The sequence below is a fragment of the Prinia subflava genome, chromosome 15 (assembly GCF_021018805.1).
Source record: "Prinia subflava isolate CZ2003 ecotype Zambia chromosome 15, Cam_Psub_1.2, whole genome shotgun sequence".
NCBI classification, from domain to species: Eukaryota; Metazoa; Chordata; class Aves; order Passeriformes; family Cisticolidae; genus Prinia; species Prinia subflava.
The window spans coordinates 12,861,213-12,881,482 of NC_086261.1; the positions used below are offsets into that span (position 1 = coordinate 12,861,213).

The window sequence follows — 20,270 nt, forward strand, 5'->3', positions numbered from 1 at the left end:
TTTGTTAACTACAAACACACATCATCTGCCATGGCTGGGAAAGAGAAAGGGGTCACAGTTAGCTGGTTTTAAACATACCAGTTTACTTCTAGGGCTTTTGGTTTTATTCCTGTGCAATTTGACTGATTCCTCCCCCCCTCAGTAAATCCCTTATGTTTTAGCTGATAAGTAGTAGTAGCAAGGCTGTTACACACAATCAGGAGAATTGACAGATAAGAGGTTTAGTTTAAGGATGTAATCAGCATGAGTAAACACTAGACTGACCCAGCTGTAAACAGTGGAAATAAATGGTAATATTTGTCCTGGTCACCTACTGAGCTATTACACACTTTCCACTATGTAACAATGTAAATACAATGACTACAGTATATACAGCAGGCAGTGCAATCATCTGGTTTTCCAAGCAAGAAAACCAAGCTTTTAGTTGATCTTTTTTAAGAACAGAAGCAATTTCCAATTATTTTTTTAACAGAGCTGTCTTTTGTTCAAATCAGCATTTCATTAACTGTAGATGTCTGATCTCATGCAACATACCTCAAGCAGAAAGAAGTATATCTGTTATACTAAATTTTATTTTCTTTAATGCCATTTAAGAAGACCTAACAATGAAAAAAAAAAAAAAAAAAAAAAAGAGTATTTCTCAAGAAAGACCTGTGTTTCTTTCACTTCACTTCATTAAACTAGGAATGCCTGGCTCCTTCAATTTGTATGGGAATTCCAAGCTAAATTGCCACAGTAACTTATAAACAAAAAGAAATATCAATTCCCATATACATAATTTTCAGTATTCCTGAACTTTCAGATACAAGCATGTGAAACTACATTTTGACACCAACAAAACATGGGATCAAACTGAAATTATAGTCCCAGCTTTCAGAAATAACTACATTAACACATGAAATGCACTTACAGCGCTCCTTCTCAATACTTCAGCATTTGCAGTTCTTAAGAAAGATAGCATCAACACTGTCAGAGATGCCATTAAGTTTTTAAAACTTACATTTTCCAGTACTTTCCAATATGGTGCAAATGAAACTGCTGTGTGCTATCTGACCATCCTATCAACTGCTTTATGAAACTTTAAAGCACTTTAACAGAATCATTACAAGGTAATGTGCATCAGGCAGCTTAATTGGAGGAATTCTTTGCACTGACTCTTCTTACACACCCTTATTCAATTTCTATAGACTGTTGAATGACCTTGTCATCTTTGCTGGCCTGGACTAAAGCTTAGCTACAGTCATGGCTGTAACACAATATAAATAGATCCCAGGGAAATTAAACAACTGAAGGCCAAGTCTCTGGGGGAATCCTAAGGGTAGTGGGTAGCTGGCTAACTCTGCAGCAGAAGCTCCCTTTCCAAAGGGGAGTGCCATGCAGGGTCACAAAATGTACTTTTGTGTCATTCAGACTCTGACAAATTCTTCACCTGGAAAAATTGTCCAAGTCAAGGAACACTGGGAAATGCACTTTGCTTTATTTCTCCTCTCTGTAACTGGGAAGAGGCAGAACATAGAAGAGCTTTCAGACAGGGAAGCTTTTCTGATTAAGATCAAACTTTTTGGAGTACATCATACTCAAGTCTGACAGAATCTAACAATTTTTCCAAAAGTACTAGATTGGGGCAAGGAAAAAGGCAAACGGGTAATGTAAAACCAAGATAGCAGGAGAAGTACCAGGGTTATTATGCACCTCATGTTAAACAGTTTAGATGACCCCATCAGCACAGGAGAAACTTTCCCAGAGAGAAAGCTTGCAGTGTCTCCAAACCTCTCAGGAATCATCAACCAATTTATTAGTTTAATGGTTTATTTTATAAAACACTCCCTTTCATGGCCATTCAGAACTGGGCAGCTTCTGCCAAGTGGCCCTGCAGCCCCAGCCCCTGGGAGCCAGCAGTGCTCCCAGCACAGGACACTCCTGTCCATGGGAAAGGCCAAGGAACCTGGGCTGCCGTGCTCAGGGCATTTTCTCCAAAGCAAACAGACTCATTTTTCCATCCCCTAGGGTGTCTGTGTGAGAGATGTTACTCTGATAGCATCATGCAGCAAAAACAAAAGAGCACCTACAGAACTGTGCACATCTCTGCCAGTGCCTCCTGGCCTCAGGGTTGTGGGTGCATTTACTGGGACCCCACATCTGCCTTGTCACCAAGTGCAACTTCCTGAGAGCCTCATGGAACTGCCAGCACCGAGGGTGGTGCAGCTCCCACACAGCAGCCAGGGAAGAGTGAATTAGCAGAGGGAATTCCTGTTTCCTCCCTCCCTCTGAGTATAGAAGGCTTGGAGGCTAAAGGCACACGAACATGTTGCAACCCCCCATCACCAGGCATTCATTTAATTAATTAGCAGCATGATAAGAACTGAACAATGAAGTTCAGAGATTAAGATTTCCAGGCAGCTTGAAAAACACTTGTCGTGTCACAGCATCAGTGTTGATCACGCTTTCTTGAGTTTGCTAACCAAGAAGTTGAATTTGACTTTATCCTCCCAAACTGCCTTTGTTTTAACTTTCAAGTTTTGCCAATCCCTCTCCTGGCTGCACAGTGAGAAGGTTCCCCAACAAACTCTTCCACCAGCAGAACTCACTTCAACTTCTGAACACACATCCTGAACCATTACCTGGACCACCAAACTTATCAAGTCTCACAGTGGAAGACTTTCTGTGAGGGAAAAATTTCTAGACCAGGAGGAAGCAATGGAAGAATTGAAAGCAGAGGCAAAAATGCATGGTATGCACCCAAGGGTCTGCTCCTGTGGCAAATTCAAGTAATAATGGAACTTTACACTGGACTAGGAAATGGCCTGCTATTGAAAAATAAATGCAAAGACCTTTAACACAAACAAATGTCTGTGTGAAACTGTGGATATTTATTTTGAGAATAAACGATCAGACCATTTAATTCTATTTACGAGGTGACTATCATGCTAAATAATCCAGTTTAAAAACACACAGAAGTAACTGGGTAGACCTACACTGGAGAAAGAGAGGTCACTTCTCAGAAAACAAGGTAGGAACCAATAAGAGACTAAAAATATACAGCATAATATTCATATTGCTACATTCCATGTTTAATCATTGTAATCTATTTCCCACTAGATTGCTGATTCTGCTTTATCTATCATAATTATTCTTCCATCAAGAGTCCTGTAGACATTTGCAATCGTTTACAGTAGTTATATCAAAGCTGACAACAACCAAGCAATCAAGAGTGCTTGTAATAACAATGCTAATGTTCTCTCTGATTAGAGACAACCATGAACTCTCATTTTGTCATGCACTTTAATTGCCATAGGGTGAGTGAAATGTCTTCTTTAAACACACATATCTTGCACAACTGGCATTTGTACCAGCATCTGCAGAAAGGTCCATGGACAGATGGACTGACATGCTCTGAATGTCACTAGAAGTCTATCTGCTGTTCCTTAGCTATGCAAAAGAGCAGGGGATGGTAGGGCAGCCATAGGTCATGACAAAGACATCAAGAGGGAGAGTTTGGAAGCCCTATAAATTCAAACAGAAAATGCATGAGAAACTGCTCCTTCTTTGCCACTGGGAAGCACCTAGGACTGTGAGCATATTCTTTCCAATTAGGAACAACCTTTCTTTTTGACCATATAACCCAATATATATTATACCAAAATCTTAACACATACCTTTCCCCTTCGAGTTTCACACTTGCAGTGTTCTAATTCCTGTAGCTCATAATGAAGACACTTATTTTAAAGACTCTTGTCAATAAATCAGTAGTTTAGTGTCCTCAGGAGAGGCAAGTGGATGACAGAACATCACTCCTCAAAGCCTCTGTCCAGTTCATGAAAAATCAGTTTACCATAGTCACAAACCCCAGTGTGGTGGCTTGCCTTGTTTCACCTCAAATTGTACCAGGTAGGATCACTTCCTAACAATTAATATTTTTAATTTTTAAATGCATAAATAAATAAATGTACTGGTCCAAATTAGTTCAGTTATTTACAAGAAATAAAAAGATGAACAAATCACCTTTTTAATGTGTGCATGTGGCTACAGTCTTTTGGATTTATATATTGCATACAATGCTACCTGCTATAATTGCCACGTGTGCAGCTGCCAGAGGCAGAAGATAGGCTGTGTACTGTTTGCTAAGAAATCATTTGGCATGCACAAGTATTTCAAGCAGGCAGTTTGGCAAAGGACAGACACAGTAGTCAGGCACTATCACTATGAGAAGTCTCTGTGAACTTCCCTAGCTGTAAGTAATCATCTTAGCAGTGGAAAATCATGACCTAATCAATTTTCCTCAGCTGAGTCTTTTGTAGCTGTAGTGATGAATGCCTTTTACTGTAAATGCTATAAAACACAAAAACAAAACAAAAAAAACACCACCACTACACTTCAGTGAAACTAGCCTATAGCAGTACAAATTATGTAGATGTGAAAATATAAATTACAGCAGTCAGAGTATATGGAATGTTTTGGTCACCATATTTAGATACTGAGAATTATGATAAAGAATAAACACTCAACACATCACATGCATCATGACTGAATGGTTAACTCAAGCACACAAATTCCGCCTTCTTGCAATTCAATCAACTGTGACCACGTGAAAGTAATTTCCAAACTCACTTTTCGTTCATTTTCACATCTGTCTACGTGCTTACTGGAAAGAAAATCCAACAAAAACACACAGATAATATGCATTTTAATATAATCTTGTAAAATAGTATTTTCATCTGAGGAGCATTAGCATACTGAGAAAATCCATATCATGCATATCACATTGTTAATAAGTTTGCACGTGTTTGAAATTACAGCTTTTTATTGCATATTAAGAAAAAGATTTATGCATTTCTGTCCTAGGACACACAAGCCCCACATCCTTTCTGTGCTCTCAGAAGTGCTCTTTTGTCTTACAGCTCTGTTAAACAGTCAGCCCGTGCCAGATGCTCTGGCTAGAAATGGTCACAGATGGTCAGTTGTCCAGTTAACAGACCAGAATACTCCTCTCAAATCTCCCCTAAAACTGTATCTCAGCTGTATGCAGCAGATGAGAATATTTGAGCATGGTCAGGAAGGCATTTGACCTAGTTAAGACTGCAGGTCAACTTTGATAACTTAGTCAACATTAATTCTCCACAATATCACTAAGTAAACCATCTCAACACATTTCAAACAGCAAGTGTCAAGTCCTATATTACTTTTGCTGATTATATGACAGATTGCATCTTTTGGTGAAAGAAACTCTCAGCTCTGCACGTAAACAAAGTTCCTTCTACCTGGGGATGATCCCAGCACATCTGTACCAACACACACTGCAAGGGCTACAGGAGGAAAGAGTCAGGAGATCAGTGCAAAGGCTCCAGTGGTACTCAGCAAGCTCTGTGCCCTCATCTTTGTGCTCAGTCCTGCAAATATTTACTGGTATTCTTTAAAAATATTAACAGGATTATAACATGCACAAGAGCTACTTGCTTCTATGTTGAGCAAGCAGTGCTTGTCATGCAGTATACCTGTGACAAAGGCTACAAGTAGAACTGAAATAGGCTAAAAATAGAGAAAAACCTTTGGTATTTTGTATTTATGTCTTACTGTTCCTAGATCAGACATAAACACCAAAAATTTGAAAAACCTGCATGTTAAACTAAATATTAAAGAGACATGTCATTTACTAGCAATATTTATTAATTAAGTTCTGTATCTTGTGATAAGTAGTTGGGTGTCCTTCCAACTTACACATGATTTACAAGATCTGGTTATCTAGGTGTTATGTAACACATATTTTATGTGAGGATTATTCCCTCAGCAGCCTAACTCAAGACTGCAAAGCTTATTGCTGAGAAAACAGGTGGCCAAACCTAACTCTGTTGCCTTACAGGCCTAGTGTAGCCCTCTAATGTGTCACTGTCTTCCAAAAGAGTTGAGAAATATTTTGTACACTCACCCAAACCGCTGACAGTGTATTCCAGGTCACTGGCATCCAAGAGAATGGGTCCGTTCTCCTGCTGCCCCTCTTCCTTGTAGTAGAGTTTGTACCCCTGGACAGCTGCAGTGTCCTCTGAGTCCTGCTGCCACTGCACTGTAATGGTTGTGCAGTTCATGGGCTCCAAACGCAGCTCGGGAGACTTCGGTGCTGGGGTCACAGAAATAGATATATATATATATAACAGGCTTGTATTCTAGAAACAGCTATTTTCCAGGCAAAAATCTGCATGTCCTTCTGTCCAAACATCACTCCAGACTTTGATTCTAACTCATCAGTGTATTCATGTAATTATTTATTTCTTATGATGTCTGACTCACTATATCTAAATCTAACAACTTAATTTAGAATACAACAGGATAGAAACAGCCTTTAACTTTGCATCTTAATAAATAAATTTATGAGGTAGTCCTTTTTAAGCAAAAATGAAAACATTCCAAAGACAATTACAAAGTTACTTTGTGTTTTAAAGTAAGTCAGAGCAAGTATGATTAGCAATACCATCACACTTCATCAAGTGTTAATAATTATAGTAGTCAAAACTTAATTAAATCCAAAGCAGAAGGATGTGGACTACAGCTAAGGAATAAAGTTAAAAATTCAAATCTGCAGTTTTCAAGCCATTTGGGCAAAATTGAATGTTTTTCTGCGTGACGTTACTAAATAATAATAAAATCCAAAACTCAATTATAACAAATTAGACTTCACATATCAAGTCAATTTGCATATTCAAAAGATAAATGCATTTTTTATAATACAGATATACGTGCATCAACTCAGATCCTTTATTAGCACAGTACAATTATTAGCTAATGTGTAGTGTTCCAGTTTGCAGAAATATATTTTACACTGAACAAAATGGCACAGAAAACTCTAGTTCACATTTGTGAGCTGCTCAGGTGTTTTAGCTTCTAGAATAATTTTCTTTTGTTCTATATAATTTCAAATAAAAAGAAAATCTAAAAATCCAGCCACCCCAGAAGCCATTGCTGCTCAGTGCACTCTCTGTCAAGAATTACCTTTCACGCTTGTAGCTTTGGGGGTTCGGTGCGAGGTCCACAGAGACGCCTCTCCCCAGCCAACCCTGGTTGCAGCAGTGATCCGAACCAGATAGACACTGTCGGGCCTGAGGCCCTCCAGGAGATGCTCATCTGAGGAGCCCGGGAGCTCCAGCACCTGCACTTTGGTCTCTGTGCTGAGGCGGAACGACAGGCGGTACAGGACCACCTGGCCTCTCCTGTACTTTGCAGGAATTGGCAGCCAAGATATGAGAATGTCTGTAGGACTCCTGCTCGTCAAACTGATTTCAGGAGCTCTCAAGGGAACTGAAAAGGCAAAGACAAAGCTTTTGAGCTCAGGGAAAAGACAGAAAATTCTTGTCTGATACCTCAGCCCACAAAGAGACACCAGTAACGTAGGACTGAATAATCCGACAAGTTCTGTAGATTCTTGTTTAAGGATAATTTGACACTTCTCACACTTCTCACTTCCTGCACGCACCACAGCTTAAGCAATTTTTTTTCTGTAAGGCCCTCAACACTTTCTTCTCTTATTAGTGCCAGCAGTAATCAAAGGCAATCAGCATCTGCCTGGTCTGACACGCTGCCTGCCAGGGTTAGATGCAGCAGCTCCAGCCGAGAGCCCAGACAACAACCTGCACCATTGAACACTTGGTGCGTGTTTTCTTCCACTTACCGTGTAATGAGGGTTCTGACAAAGAGACAGGCAGACAACTAGAAATGGCAATGTTCCATGCTGCCAAAGCTTAACCCTGTCAGAATTTATTAATCAGATGTAATGATCTATACTAAACAGTTTGTTGTTGCCATGATGTTCAGATTAATTAAATCACTGCACAGAAATAAGTCAGCAGGGTCTTTTACAAAATTCTGATTCTACTAAAAAAGGCACATAGACACAAAAACCCCCAAACAAAACAATAGGTTAATTTTTTTCTGTACAACAAATTAGTATTTCAAATTTTCCTACAAAATTTGCAAAAATTGTGGTAGGTGTGCAGATAGATCCACATTTCAGATGACCAAGAGAGAATTATAGAGACTAAATCCTAGGCTACTGTCAAATTCTCACCATGAAAGGAGTTCTTAAATATCTAGAATAGTTACTGACAAGACTTTGTGGAACTTCTCTGAACACAGAAACGGACTGTGTAATACACACTGTTGCTCTGTCAGAATGTTATTTTATTCTCATTCCTTTCATGAGCTGCTGTCTTGTACTGTGGTATGCAGAAGTCTCACTGGTGCCAACAGAAATTCAAGACCCTCAAGAACTCTTACCACTGGACTGCACAGTTTGACTCAGTGCAGATAAAAATGTTCACCAAAATAATTTCTTACCATCTTCCAGGGTGTGCTGAGTCACATGATCTGACATCTGGCTGGCTCCCAAGGGCATGTAAGCTACAATATAGAAGGTGTAGTTGCTGGCTGGCTCCAAGTCATCAATAATGTAATGGGTTGTATCGTTTCCAATGACCACTTGGTACTCTTCATTATTTAAACCTGGTATAAAACAAGGGTTGGACAAACAAAAGTTCCTGAAAACCCTCGAACATCACAGTATCTTGGCTTTAAGATCATACAAAGTTAATTTCATGTTCTTCCCCAGCCTACCTCTATTTTTTCAACCCTATTAAGCAAAAGCTCTTTTATGCACAGGAGAAACTGTGTCTTGCTGTAGTACAGGTTGTGGTGTTGCAGGATTTTCCTCAATAAGGGATGCTGAATGCAACTCTAAACCCTATTTAGCATTAGTCACAACAAACCGTGCCCAATGTACAGTAACACAAGGGGCAAGCTCTAATAGCCTTATCATTCATACCCGGCTTCTAAATCTATTTGTTTAGAGTCAGGGCTTTTTTTTCAAAACCTATTTACAGAGTCTTTCTATAGCAGACTGTGAGGAATGTGAGGGCTCCACTCCATCAAAAACAAAACAAACACCCTCATGCCCCCCAAAAGAAAAAAACAAAAAGAATTTATTCAGCAAAAGGATCTCATTTTAGCCCTGCAACTTCTATTACATTTGATTGACACGTTTTTTATTTTAATTTGGAGAAAGGCCAATAAGAACAGACCAGAATAATCTTCAAAAATGTTTGGCTCCTTAGCAAGTTGTCAGAAAAGGGAAAAAAAAAAAAAAAAAGGGAAAAAATTGTCAGCAATTCACACTAAAATATGCATAGCAATGCATGCAGCAGTCCTTGTCTTTGTTGGGCTTTATTCCTATAGAGGAAGGCTATAAAGTGGACCAAGTGTGGTGAAAGCTGCTGTGTTAAGGAACAATTCACACCAAGTGCATGTCAACTTAATCAAAACTCTGTAAGAGCCAGCTCCTCCTCTTCACAACTGAATTTATAAACAAAACGAAAGGCAAATTCCACCATTAAGTTTTCCCACATTTATGAATTAACTTGATAGCATTTTAATTAGACAAGATTACGAGCATCTCACAACAGACTAGTTAATGGCTTGTTAATTAGGAATTGCAAGGCACGATTTCTGACCTGCTAAACAAGATCCTTGAGCTCAAATTAAAAGGACTTGTTCTCTCATTGAATGGATTGCTAGGCCTCATGCAGAGGCCCTAATGAAACAGCCATAATAGAGAACAAGGCTTGCCTTCCACCACAATCAGTGTTCCCTTTGTGCCTTTTCTAAATCACTAACAAGGAATTAACACACTCCAACATGCATGCTCATCAGACCCTTATTCTCCTTGCTACTATGACCCCAATTTGAATGTAAAATATTCTGCTAAAAGAAACAAAAAACAAACACACAAAACCCACACCTGTTAGTTTTTTCAACTAGCTTGATTAAAACATTAACTTTTTTTTATATAGGGAAGAGAACCTGAACTTGTTTTTACAGTGAAACACCGGAATACGTGAGTTGTGAAATGTAACAATAAGTGATGGTATCTTTTGTATTCAAAGCACCTACCACATTGTGATATCTACAAAAAAACCCTCTTCAAAACTGCATACAATTCATGCATTATCCAGCTTTGCTGTCTGTTTAAAGTTTAGGGAGTTGCAAACATCAGTACAACTTAGGAGACTTGGCAAGCACTGTTTTCCTTTGGCAATACTATGTTCTTTACTCACACTTGCAAAAGAGGTTCCTAACTAAAACAAGAGAGCAATATGTCCATAATTTTTTTGTTTATATGTTTATGTTTGTAAGAAGCTTCAAGCAAAGATAAAACCTAATCAAGTCAGATGTATCTGAGATAATTTTTAACCTTCATTAGAATCAGAAATAGGGTGTGAGAGTGGAATTGGGAAAGACAAGCTGAAAGAAATAATAAAAGCAATACATTCATATATAATATTTACATTAATATACAATTATCTAGAATTCTTGGAGAGTAAATAAGATGCTGACAATGTCAACAGTCTATGTTAGAACCCGTATGACCTGGTACAGTGTGAATCTCATCTAAAGATTTTCCTTAATATTTAATTTGCATTTCCTTAAATGTAATTGTTTCTAAATTTACATTAGGTTGATGTGATAATTTTTCACAAAGGCATTTTCTAGACTTTCAATAATGGCTCTGACATGAGAGCAAGATCCTCAGAAAGGTTGACAGGCTATCACTATCACTTAGAAAGCTATTATACAGAAGTGCAGGCCACTAGCCCTTGAAGCTCAACATATTTCTATAAAATACAACAAAAGTGAGGTTTTAGTTCTGATGCAAATTTCTGATACTATGCAACAATGTTACAAAATTAAAAACACGTGCAGATCACCAACATTTTGAATCCCATCACTGTAATTACTCCTCTTTACACAGCCCTCTCCACTCTCCTTGTGCGGATTGTTTCACTAACGTGAAAGGATGCACAACAGTGTTATATTAAATAAACTAAATACCTCAAGACAGTCAGGAAAGATTAAAAAAATGGGTATTTGAGAAAGTGTGTTCAAATAAATCAGAGGTTTCTCTTTGGCTGCTTGCTTTTGTTTGAAGTTTATTTTGTTTTTTAAAACAAGACAAGTTATAATCTCATTTCATAAAATATAACCTTTGGATAAGCAAGCAAATAAGGCAGGGACTGCAAAATGATTTTGCAAAAATCATATTCCAGAAAACAGCTCCTTTCACTACTGTGCAAGATTATTTCCTGCTCAAATACAAACTTCCCTAACACACTTTCCCAGTTTTCTTTGAAGTTATCTGGTCTCTGCTCTCTACAATTATCCAGATAACTTATCCAGTGTGACTTTATTCATATTAGCTGTAAGAGGGGATTGCGAGCACAATACCTCAGTGACTGAAAGAGTAGGGGGTAATTTCCCACACCTCTTGTTCTCATTATCTTTTAGAACTCTTTCCTTCCTTCCTTCCTTCCTTCAGACAAAATTCTCCTGTGTCCTGAAATATCCCACTTGCAAAAGCAAATGTGGCTATTCCTGCATCAGTATTAGAGTAATTAAGCTGTCCTTCCTGTCCTCTGCTTAGCAGATGGCAGCCTGGTATTCCACACAGAGCTGAGCATCTGCAGTGCAGTTCTTGAATAAACCACTTACTGAATAGAGATGGAAACAGAAATCACTCCAAGAAAAGAGGGCTGCAATGCAGCTTACTTGGAGCCATGCACCTAACAATTTTTCAAGTCATTAAGCCATCATCTCCTGCTTTAAAAAATGGCTGTTTCCTACCACCTTAACTCTTTACCTTTACTCAAAGCAATTACATAAAACTGAGGGGTTTTAAAATGTCTAGTTACTCATTTTTATTCCAGCTATTCATTCTATTCTGTACAGGAACTTATATTTCATTTCAGAGACTGCGATAAGCCACTCATGGCCGTTCAGCATTTGAATAGACTTCTCTCATTACAGGAGATCAAGGGGTGAAAAAAGAGTCGATTTTACCATTTGGTCAATATTCCTTTTAAGAGAAGGTAGTGAAGACAAAGTATCAACTATTCTACTCCGAAATATATGAAAGCCAGTAAATTCACAAGAATTTGGGGATCTAGACAAAAGAGCAGTCTGTGGTGAGAAGTTCAACTCTGTAAGCCTCCAGGACTCTGCTGCATGCTCTGTTCTTCCCTGCCATGCACACAGAGAAGAGAATAGGCAGAAATTCCTGCTGAGGACAGAGGGAAATCCAGTGAGCACTGTGGAGGTTCTAAAGTCCTCTCCTAACTTCCAAATCTGCTCACTAGAGCCATCAGACACAGGTAAACTGGAAGAACCCTCAGTCCCACAGATGAGATGACGTGGGAAAAGCATTTTTGCCCAAGCTTGCCTGTTGATTACAGTTTGCATTTATGTGCTGGAATGCCCTGACAGGGCCCTGAATACGAACCCTTCAAATCTGACGGTCTGTGCAAGGACATTCAAGCTCTCGTCACATTCAAGTCATTAGCTGGCATTTAAATAAAACTGCTTACCTTCTGCTTTCATGTAATGCACAGAGTATGCAATCACTTTGTCTGAGTTATACAGGGGCCTCTCCCAGGCCAGCAGGATTGCTGAGCTCGACATGGTTTCAGCGTGGACGTTGTAAGGTGCACTGGGCCTGTCTTCTGACATAACCACAGTGAGCCTGGCCCTGGAGAGGATGGAGCCCTGGCTGTTCTCAGCCATGCACTGGTAGATGGCATCGTCTTCAGGAATGATCTGGTTAATCACCAGTTTACTGCATCCAAAAGGAACAAAAAGGTGAAAAAGAAGCTCACATCTTGGATAAATTTAGCTCAGCATAATGAAACAACAGTTATGTTTGCCTCTGCTTCCTAAGTTTAGTATAATTGACTTACATGCCACAAATTCTTCCATTAGAATAGATGCTCAGCAGTGAAATTTAGCACCCTGAGGCATTCTGCAAAACCTGCCATGCTTCTGTTTGTGCCTGCAAAGCCAGTGACAATAAAACTGCACATCTATTCCCTCCCTGCAGAAAGCAGACCCTTAAGCATGTTATTCCTTAGCCAACCTTTAGTATAAACTGCTCACTCACCAGACGTAGTAGCAAGATTCTGCTACTCTGTAAATCTAAAATAACTGTGAGGAAACTCTTCAGTTCAGCCCTGCCCACGCTCCCTGCCAGGCAAGGCACTTAGCATGTAAGTTTTACTGATTTTAGGTATTGATTAAGGTGTATCCATCACTACATTTAATGTCCCATTTTGGGTTGACTTGAGTTCCATCTTGATTGTCTACAGCTAGCTACTGTAATGCCATCTTTTGGTAGCTCATCACTAGCACAGCACTCCTACAGCAATCACTGTCTTACCTGTTGTACATTTTTATTCTACCATTAGAGTGTATTCTCCTTCCATTTTTTAACCATGAAATTTTGGGGGCAGGATTTCCTTCTGCTTGACAAGCAAAACGAGCAGTACCAGCTCTAGGCCTTGTTAAGCTTTCTGGCCATTCCACAAATGAAGGTGGAGCTACAGACAAGTAACAAGAGGAAAGAATAGTTAAAAAATCAAGCCCCTACAAAGGCAAAGGACAGTCATAACAGTAATACTTAGTTTTCTAAATAAATCCTCTCTCCTCAAACACACATACACACAAGCAGAAAGCACATTACTTACAAACAAAACACATTTGTTTCAAGATACACTATCTGCACAGGTAGTATTTTTGTTCATGCATTTATGAATACAAACCAATCAAACTCCAGACTATGACATACTGTTCTCTCATAGATACAAGTTACATATTTCTACTTGGTCAAAGGGTCCTTTTCTGTGTTGAAAGCCTGTGTTCCCAGAGCAAACATTGCACCTGGGTATCTCCAAATGCTAGTTCACAACACCAATCTTGAGTATCTGACACTTCTCATCTAAGTCAACAGACAGAAGAAGGCAGCCACAGTTCTGTGATCTGTTCAATCTCTGCAGTCTCCCTGCAGCCCTTGGCACACCACGTTTGAGGTGAAATGTGAGCCCAGCCCAGAGCAGAGCTCAAAAGGACGGACAGAAGGTGCTCGAGCACACTGGAAATGGGAGCGGGCTCACCCAGCACAGTGAGAGTTGCCATTGCCACGGTGAAGTTGCGCGTGCCGGGAATGGTGGCCCGGCAGACGTAGACCCCTGCATGCTGCACCTTCACATCAGAGATCATCAGGTTCCCGTTCCCCAGGACACGGGTGTTGAAGACATCGATGGACTTATGGTCTGAGGGAACACAGAAGCAGGTTACAAGGCTGTTCATCAAAATAACTTACCTAAATTGGGTCATCTACGCAGTAATGGCTTAGATTAGAGTATAAAAGTCAAAAACTGCAAAGAAAATCACAGCTGAGCTTTCAGAGGTTTCCATTTTGCATTTACTTTGCTCTTTACTAACTACCTGACCATTCAGATGGTTGGGCCTCACCACTTCTCACATGGTTTATATATGGAATTCACCATCTCAGCTAGAAGTTAGCCTCCCCTCCGCACTATGATTCAGTTCATCACTACCACCACCCCCATCTTTACAAACAGTGATCCACCATCTCTTGAACTATGCTGCAGATGAAACTAGTACATTTGATTACCATGTATTTTCTCCTATTTTCACAGCAAATGCTCTATGACTATTATGTGAACTTTTTTCCTATTTGCTTATCTGTAAGAGCCATTGAATCAGCCAGGAAAGATACATTTATTTCTTATACTTTTAGAAATGGAAAGGAAGGAAAAATTTTCATGGTTTGCTTCTACATGTACAGTTCTGACTTCCACATTTAAGTACATGTTGGAATGAAAATAGAAAGTAGTTTTCATGAAAAAATATGATGCACTGCTCAGTGTTATTACTCCTACTGCACTCCCTCTTCTCCCCTTCCAGGCTGACTGTCCTGGGTTTGTCTATATCTATTCATAGCCCAAATGGCCCCTTAGCACAAGGTACAATTCACACTCTCATAGGGCTTCTAAGAAGAAGAGTGGAAGGAACTCTTACAGGTCTGTTTCATGGCTGCAGCCACCCCAACCCACCCTCACCACCAATTCCACTCCAGTCAGGGATCCCTGGAGGTCACCACCCTGCCTGTCCCTGTGCCCAGGGCACTGCTGGATTGACAGCAGAAGCAGGGAGCCCAAAGCTCCAGAAGACCTTGAGGCCTCTCGGCAGCAGTACTGAAGCATGGAACTGAAAAGTGTTTCACTCCTCCTACCTTAACCTACTAATCGTTACCTACTACACAGAGCCTCAGAACAGAAACCTAATTGCTCAAATCCTTTCTTTCCAGTTTTACTTCCTCTCCACAGGCTGAAGGTCGTGTGCTGTAATTTTAAGACCTACCTAACCGGCTCCATGAGATGATTGGCTTTGGATTCCCTGTGGCTACACACTCCAGGATGACAGTTTGATGAAGAGATGCTGTAATGTTTTGAGGACCGGCTATTATAGATGGCTTGTGAAAAGGCTTCAAGTCTGAGGCTTTGCAGAGATTAAAAAAAAAGATAAAAAGTGAGCACAGTTGAACAAAAACTCAATGAAATATGAAATAAAACAATTTTTTTTTGGGACACCAAAAGTTACATTAACACCAAAGCCTTAGTTCAGTAATTGGGGAAACTTGCATTGAACAGTATTTTAGCACAAGATAAAAGCAAGCAAAATCATTTGGACAAGTGGTTGACCTACAGCTTTTCATAGCTTTTAGTGTTTTTGCTAAACTATAAGAAAGAATATGGTGCCACTGAAAAAAATGTGACATGGTAAATACCTGGAATAACGCTCAGCACGGCCTCGGTGCTTTTACGTCTGTTGGCTGCAGTCGTGGCAACACATCGGTAATTCCCAGCATCCTTCTGCTCAACACCATAGATCTGAAGCACTCCTGTAGGCAGAGCAGTTATCCTGCCACAGACACAGAAAATAAGAAATGCAGATAAACATTCAGCCACTGAACACCACTGTGGAATTAACTCCTTGATTTACAAACAGCCATTGCTACACTGACCTGGGAGCAGCAGGCTGGAGACTCAGAAACATTCCCAATACATGACTCACCTTCCTGCCTTTCTGAACTGCAGGCAAAATTCCCCCCAGCACCATGATGAGAGCAGAGGAATTTACTTTCAACAAGCAGATCTTTCTCACCCTCAGAATCAACCATCCCAGCCTTCTTTAGCCTGCTACTACATTCATACTGTTCAGGCTGGCTGGTATTTTACAGCAGTTTTTGATATATGGGCAGAACTGGTGTACACTTCCCAGAAACCCACCCATGCTTTCAATTTTTAGTTTCTCTTTTTTCCTTCCTTTGCATGTGGGTATCTTAGACACTTTCAAATGGAGTTACAGGTTAAAAAGCACAGGAGTCAGGTCAATGAACGCAAACTGGACACAGAAAAGAATTTAGAAGAGACCAGACTGTATTCTTCAAGCTAATGAGTTCATGAGAAGACCCTTGCATAGAATTTCCTTGGTATCAAGTGCTTTAATTCAATTTTCTGTATATATAATTCTTTATTGTCCCTTTAAATAAAAACAAGTTCAGCATCAATTCCTCAGTGAAAGCAATCCCACTAGTTCAAACCACTCCCAGAGCCAAAGTTCACCCATTCCATTCCCCACTGCAATGCCTGCTCCTGAGGATGACTTGCACACAAAATTCACCAATAAGAATTCAAAGATCAGTGATTACTGTGCGGACAATAGCAAGTGACTCTGGTCTGCACTCGTAACACTTATTTAAAATTCATTAGCAACATACCTATGAGCACCTATTTCAACAGTTGACATGGAACCTTTCTAATGTAATAACATTGCAAGTATTCAGATTTTCTTCTTGTGACAGCATCAAAATGATAGCAAAGAATAAAACACATTCTAAAATGTGTAACCAAACATACCTGTCCATGACTAAGGGTAAAGTTGTTCTGTTCACTTCCCATGTCACAGTGGCAGGAGGGTTTGCTGTAATTTTACAGGCAAATCGAGCTACTCCACCTTCTTGGACCTCAGTTGAAAGTGGCTGGACTTCAAAGGCAGAAATGGCTAAAAACAAGAGAATAACAATTTTAAGGGACTAAAGTGAGAAAAATTCCTGGTTAAATCAAATTCTAGTTCATAGATCAACTTATAAAAATACCCAGAAATACTTCACATAACCCTTTTATTTCTGTATGCAAAGGAAGATGGATCTAACTGCCTTGTCAACTTAGCTCAACAGAATGTTTTCTTTGGTTGAAGGTTTACTTAAAATAACTTTGCTTTAACCTAATTCAGTAAAAAATGTTTCAATGAAAATAAATATGACACGCTCAAATAGAATTAAGCGTACAAATTGACTGGCTTGCAGCTGGAAACCACATCAATTATTAGACTAACAAAGTTCAAGTCAATTCAACTAGTTTGGGACAGCCTTAAAATTTTGATTGCAATAAGAAATTTCCAAAACAACTTTTGGTTCCTGACTCACTTTAATAAAAGAAAGCATTTCCAGAGTTGTACAAGTTCATGTGTGGTAAGAAAAAGAAATCAAAATCAAAAAAATCTCAAAATAAGTTTAAGCAGGTGAGAACACTTTTATCCCAACAGTCTGAGCAGTCACCAAGCTGAAGTCTGATGAACAAAGCATCAATATCATTTTGAGCATCTACAGCTTGAGGAGTTCACAATATTGAGCCAACTGAAGCAGCAGATCAATAGATACTCTGCAGCTAATAGCTAAGAAATCGATCAGTTGTTGGATTTCCTTGCTCAAAAATAAGGGAAAGTAATAAAAAACCTGCTAATTAATTGCTTATTTAATGCTACTTACAACTAACAGAACAATTATTCAGAAGCAACTCCTTTTGGATAACTCAACACAAATAATTTCACACGTTTCACCCCTTGTAACTTCAGAGGGAACGATCTCTGTGAACTTAATGGTTCTTTTGTTTTTTTCAAAAAAATCAGACTCCAATTAAGTTTCTACTCCTGTATAGATGGTAGAAACATGGTTGCAATAGAGAAACCAACAGTTAAAAGTTACCCATCTCTTAATAGTCAAGTTTTGTGTTTAAATAATTTCTCTATTTTACTTGTTTATTAACGGAAATGGTTTTTCATCCCCAAAAATGCCATATTTTGGAGGCAGGATAGAGACAGCACTGATGTGTACCAGGCATTCTACTGAATGCTCCCCATCCCTGTCATTTTAATGATACAGCACAGCACTGAGAGATGAACACTGGGGTGTGAAGGAAACGTGAACTCACCTGGCTGCTTCCATCCCACACACAAATTAACTCCTAGCACAGGCCTAACTACATAACAGAAATATTCCTATTACTCACATGCCTATTTCACTTTCCACGTGTGAATAAATGCCCTTTTTTTTTTGGCACTGCATTCCTGTAGCTGCATTAGCACTTCAGGAATGAGTGCTCCTAATCACACCAGCAGTCAAAGTGCTGCAGCTTCGTGAACAGACCTCCCAAAGACTGTGAGTAACAAGACCACAGAGCCACCTTGTACAGCAAAACCACCTGAGAGCAGTTGGAGCCACATGGTTTAAATGCTGTGGCCACTGGAGAGCAGGTCTGGCACCCCCAGGACAGCCCGGACTCAGGGAGCAGAGATGTAACCCATGGTCACTGCCAAACCTGTGCTTTTGGCAGGTCTACACAGCCCCAGACACTCTTTGAGGCTGTTCCCTCCCCACCTTCAATGCAGACAGGACTATCCTCTCACCAACAGAACTAGGGTACACTTCTTGCTCTTTCTTTCACTTTTTAGCACTACCAGGTTCAAGAACAATAAAACCCCCCACAACATTAATAAAGGTGTTACAGCAGAACTCTCACATTTAAAGCCTGTTGGGAGACACGCAAAAGCAGTTCTTGCCTTAAACAGATTTTCTTTTGATTGGAAAGGAATCAGAAGTAAAAAAGAGACTTAATTTTTGACTATCTACAAAAGCTCAGCTTCACAAAACAGACTCAGTACAAGGCAAATAACCTGCACATAGAGCAGGTTGTGCCCATATCTAAACTGTCTGGATTCAGTGCTATTCAGCTTTCCTGTAGCCTTCCACCACAAAATAGAGAGGTGGGGAAAAAGAAGAAGAAACAGAAATAAAAGGAATCCAAGCTTGTCTTACTTTCTTTCCTTCTTCTTAGTTCTGTTTTCTCCCTACACAAACTTGTGTTCAACTGCAGTCAGAATAATATTTCCCTAGTGCCATTCTTAACAGAAAATAAAATGTTTTGCGTTCTTCATTTATTTACTGAAAGTATGATGCAGCACACTAGACTGCTAGTCTGCTCACATTTCAAAATATAATCTCTAGGAATGTAATAAAGGCATCAATGATATGAACATTCCAAACCAATGCAATGTGAGTTTCAGAGCCATCCTGCAGCACAGCTGCACCACAGCCAGTGGCATGAAAAAGGATCACTGCAACAAGGCAGAAAGGTGATCATACAGGCTTACTGAAGCAAAGATCTTTCACAGCTTTAAAAATTTCATCTCCATTGGAACTATAAAATTGCATCCAGAATTTTCTTATATTGGTACAGTTACCTAAAGAGATGCAGTGAGATGAATGAAACATAATTTAGGTTTTCCTTTATGTATATCAAAAGAATTATTTACTTCCATGCTCTCTGTACATTACAGCTATAGATTAAAGACAGAAGTGAGATTCTCAACATCACAAAGCAAACTGAGGACAATTAGTATTTCAGACCACAAAATGCCATCACAATAGCAGGCAAGAACAGGTTCAGCTACACGGTATAGAAAATCCAGTGCAAGTTGTTAATTGAAGCTGATATGCAAAGAACATTTTTCCACCTGAGCAGGAACAATACCTTTCCCTTGAAAATTCATCTTTAAAGACAGCAAAAGTCACAGCTATGAAGAACTGCACAAAATCTTAAAAAAAAACTTCATTAATGCTACTAAATGGAGTTTTTAGGAAAAAAAATCCCCACTTACCTCTTCTCTAAGTTCATACATTGTCAGTTTAGCTCAATACTTGCTCCATCTGTGTCTTTCTTTACTCACATCTCTGTTATTTTCTTAATTCTGACTTTATTTGTTCCAGTAAAATCTGTTTTTACAAGTCTATTGCTGTCTCATGAAATCTGACCTCTTTGTAACAGGCTTGTTTTCCTGGCAAGCACTGATTCCAACTCAGAACCCCAAGAACAAGTCATTAAAGCAGTGCTGTTAAGAGGCCAGAGCTCTATAAAATGGATAAGAAACAAAGTCTCAAGAGACATACCCTGCTCCCAAAAACAACCCTGCAACGCAATAAATGTAAGTGCCTTTTTATTTGAGTTTCCCCCCTCTTCTCCAGTCTATTTAATCATTTTGTT

General features: G+C 39.4%; 1 protein-coding gene across 1 annotated transcript in view; it reads right to left on the reverse strand.

Moving 5' to 3' along the window:
* The window catches only part of PRTG (protogenin), a 78,372-nt gene that overhangs the window by 31,712 nt on the left and 26,390 nt on the right, over positions 1 to 20,270 (reverse strand). The window contains 9 exon segments of the mRNA XM_063412583.1: positions 5,924 to 6,112; positions 6,982 to 7,287; positions 8,323 to 8,487; positions 12,399 to 12,646; positions 13,244 to 13,403; positions 13,977 to 14,135; positions 15,250 to 15,387; positions 15,677 to 15,810; positions 16,809 to 16,953. Coding sequence (XP_063268653.1) covers positions 5,924 to 6,112; positions 6,982 to 7,287; positions 8,323 to 8,487; positions 12,399 to 12,646; positions 13,244 to 13,403; positions 13,977 to 14,135; positions 15,250 to 15,387; positions 15,677 to 15,810; positions 16,809 to 16,953 — 1,644 coding nt within the window.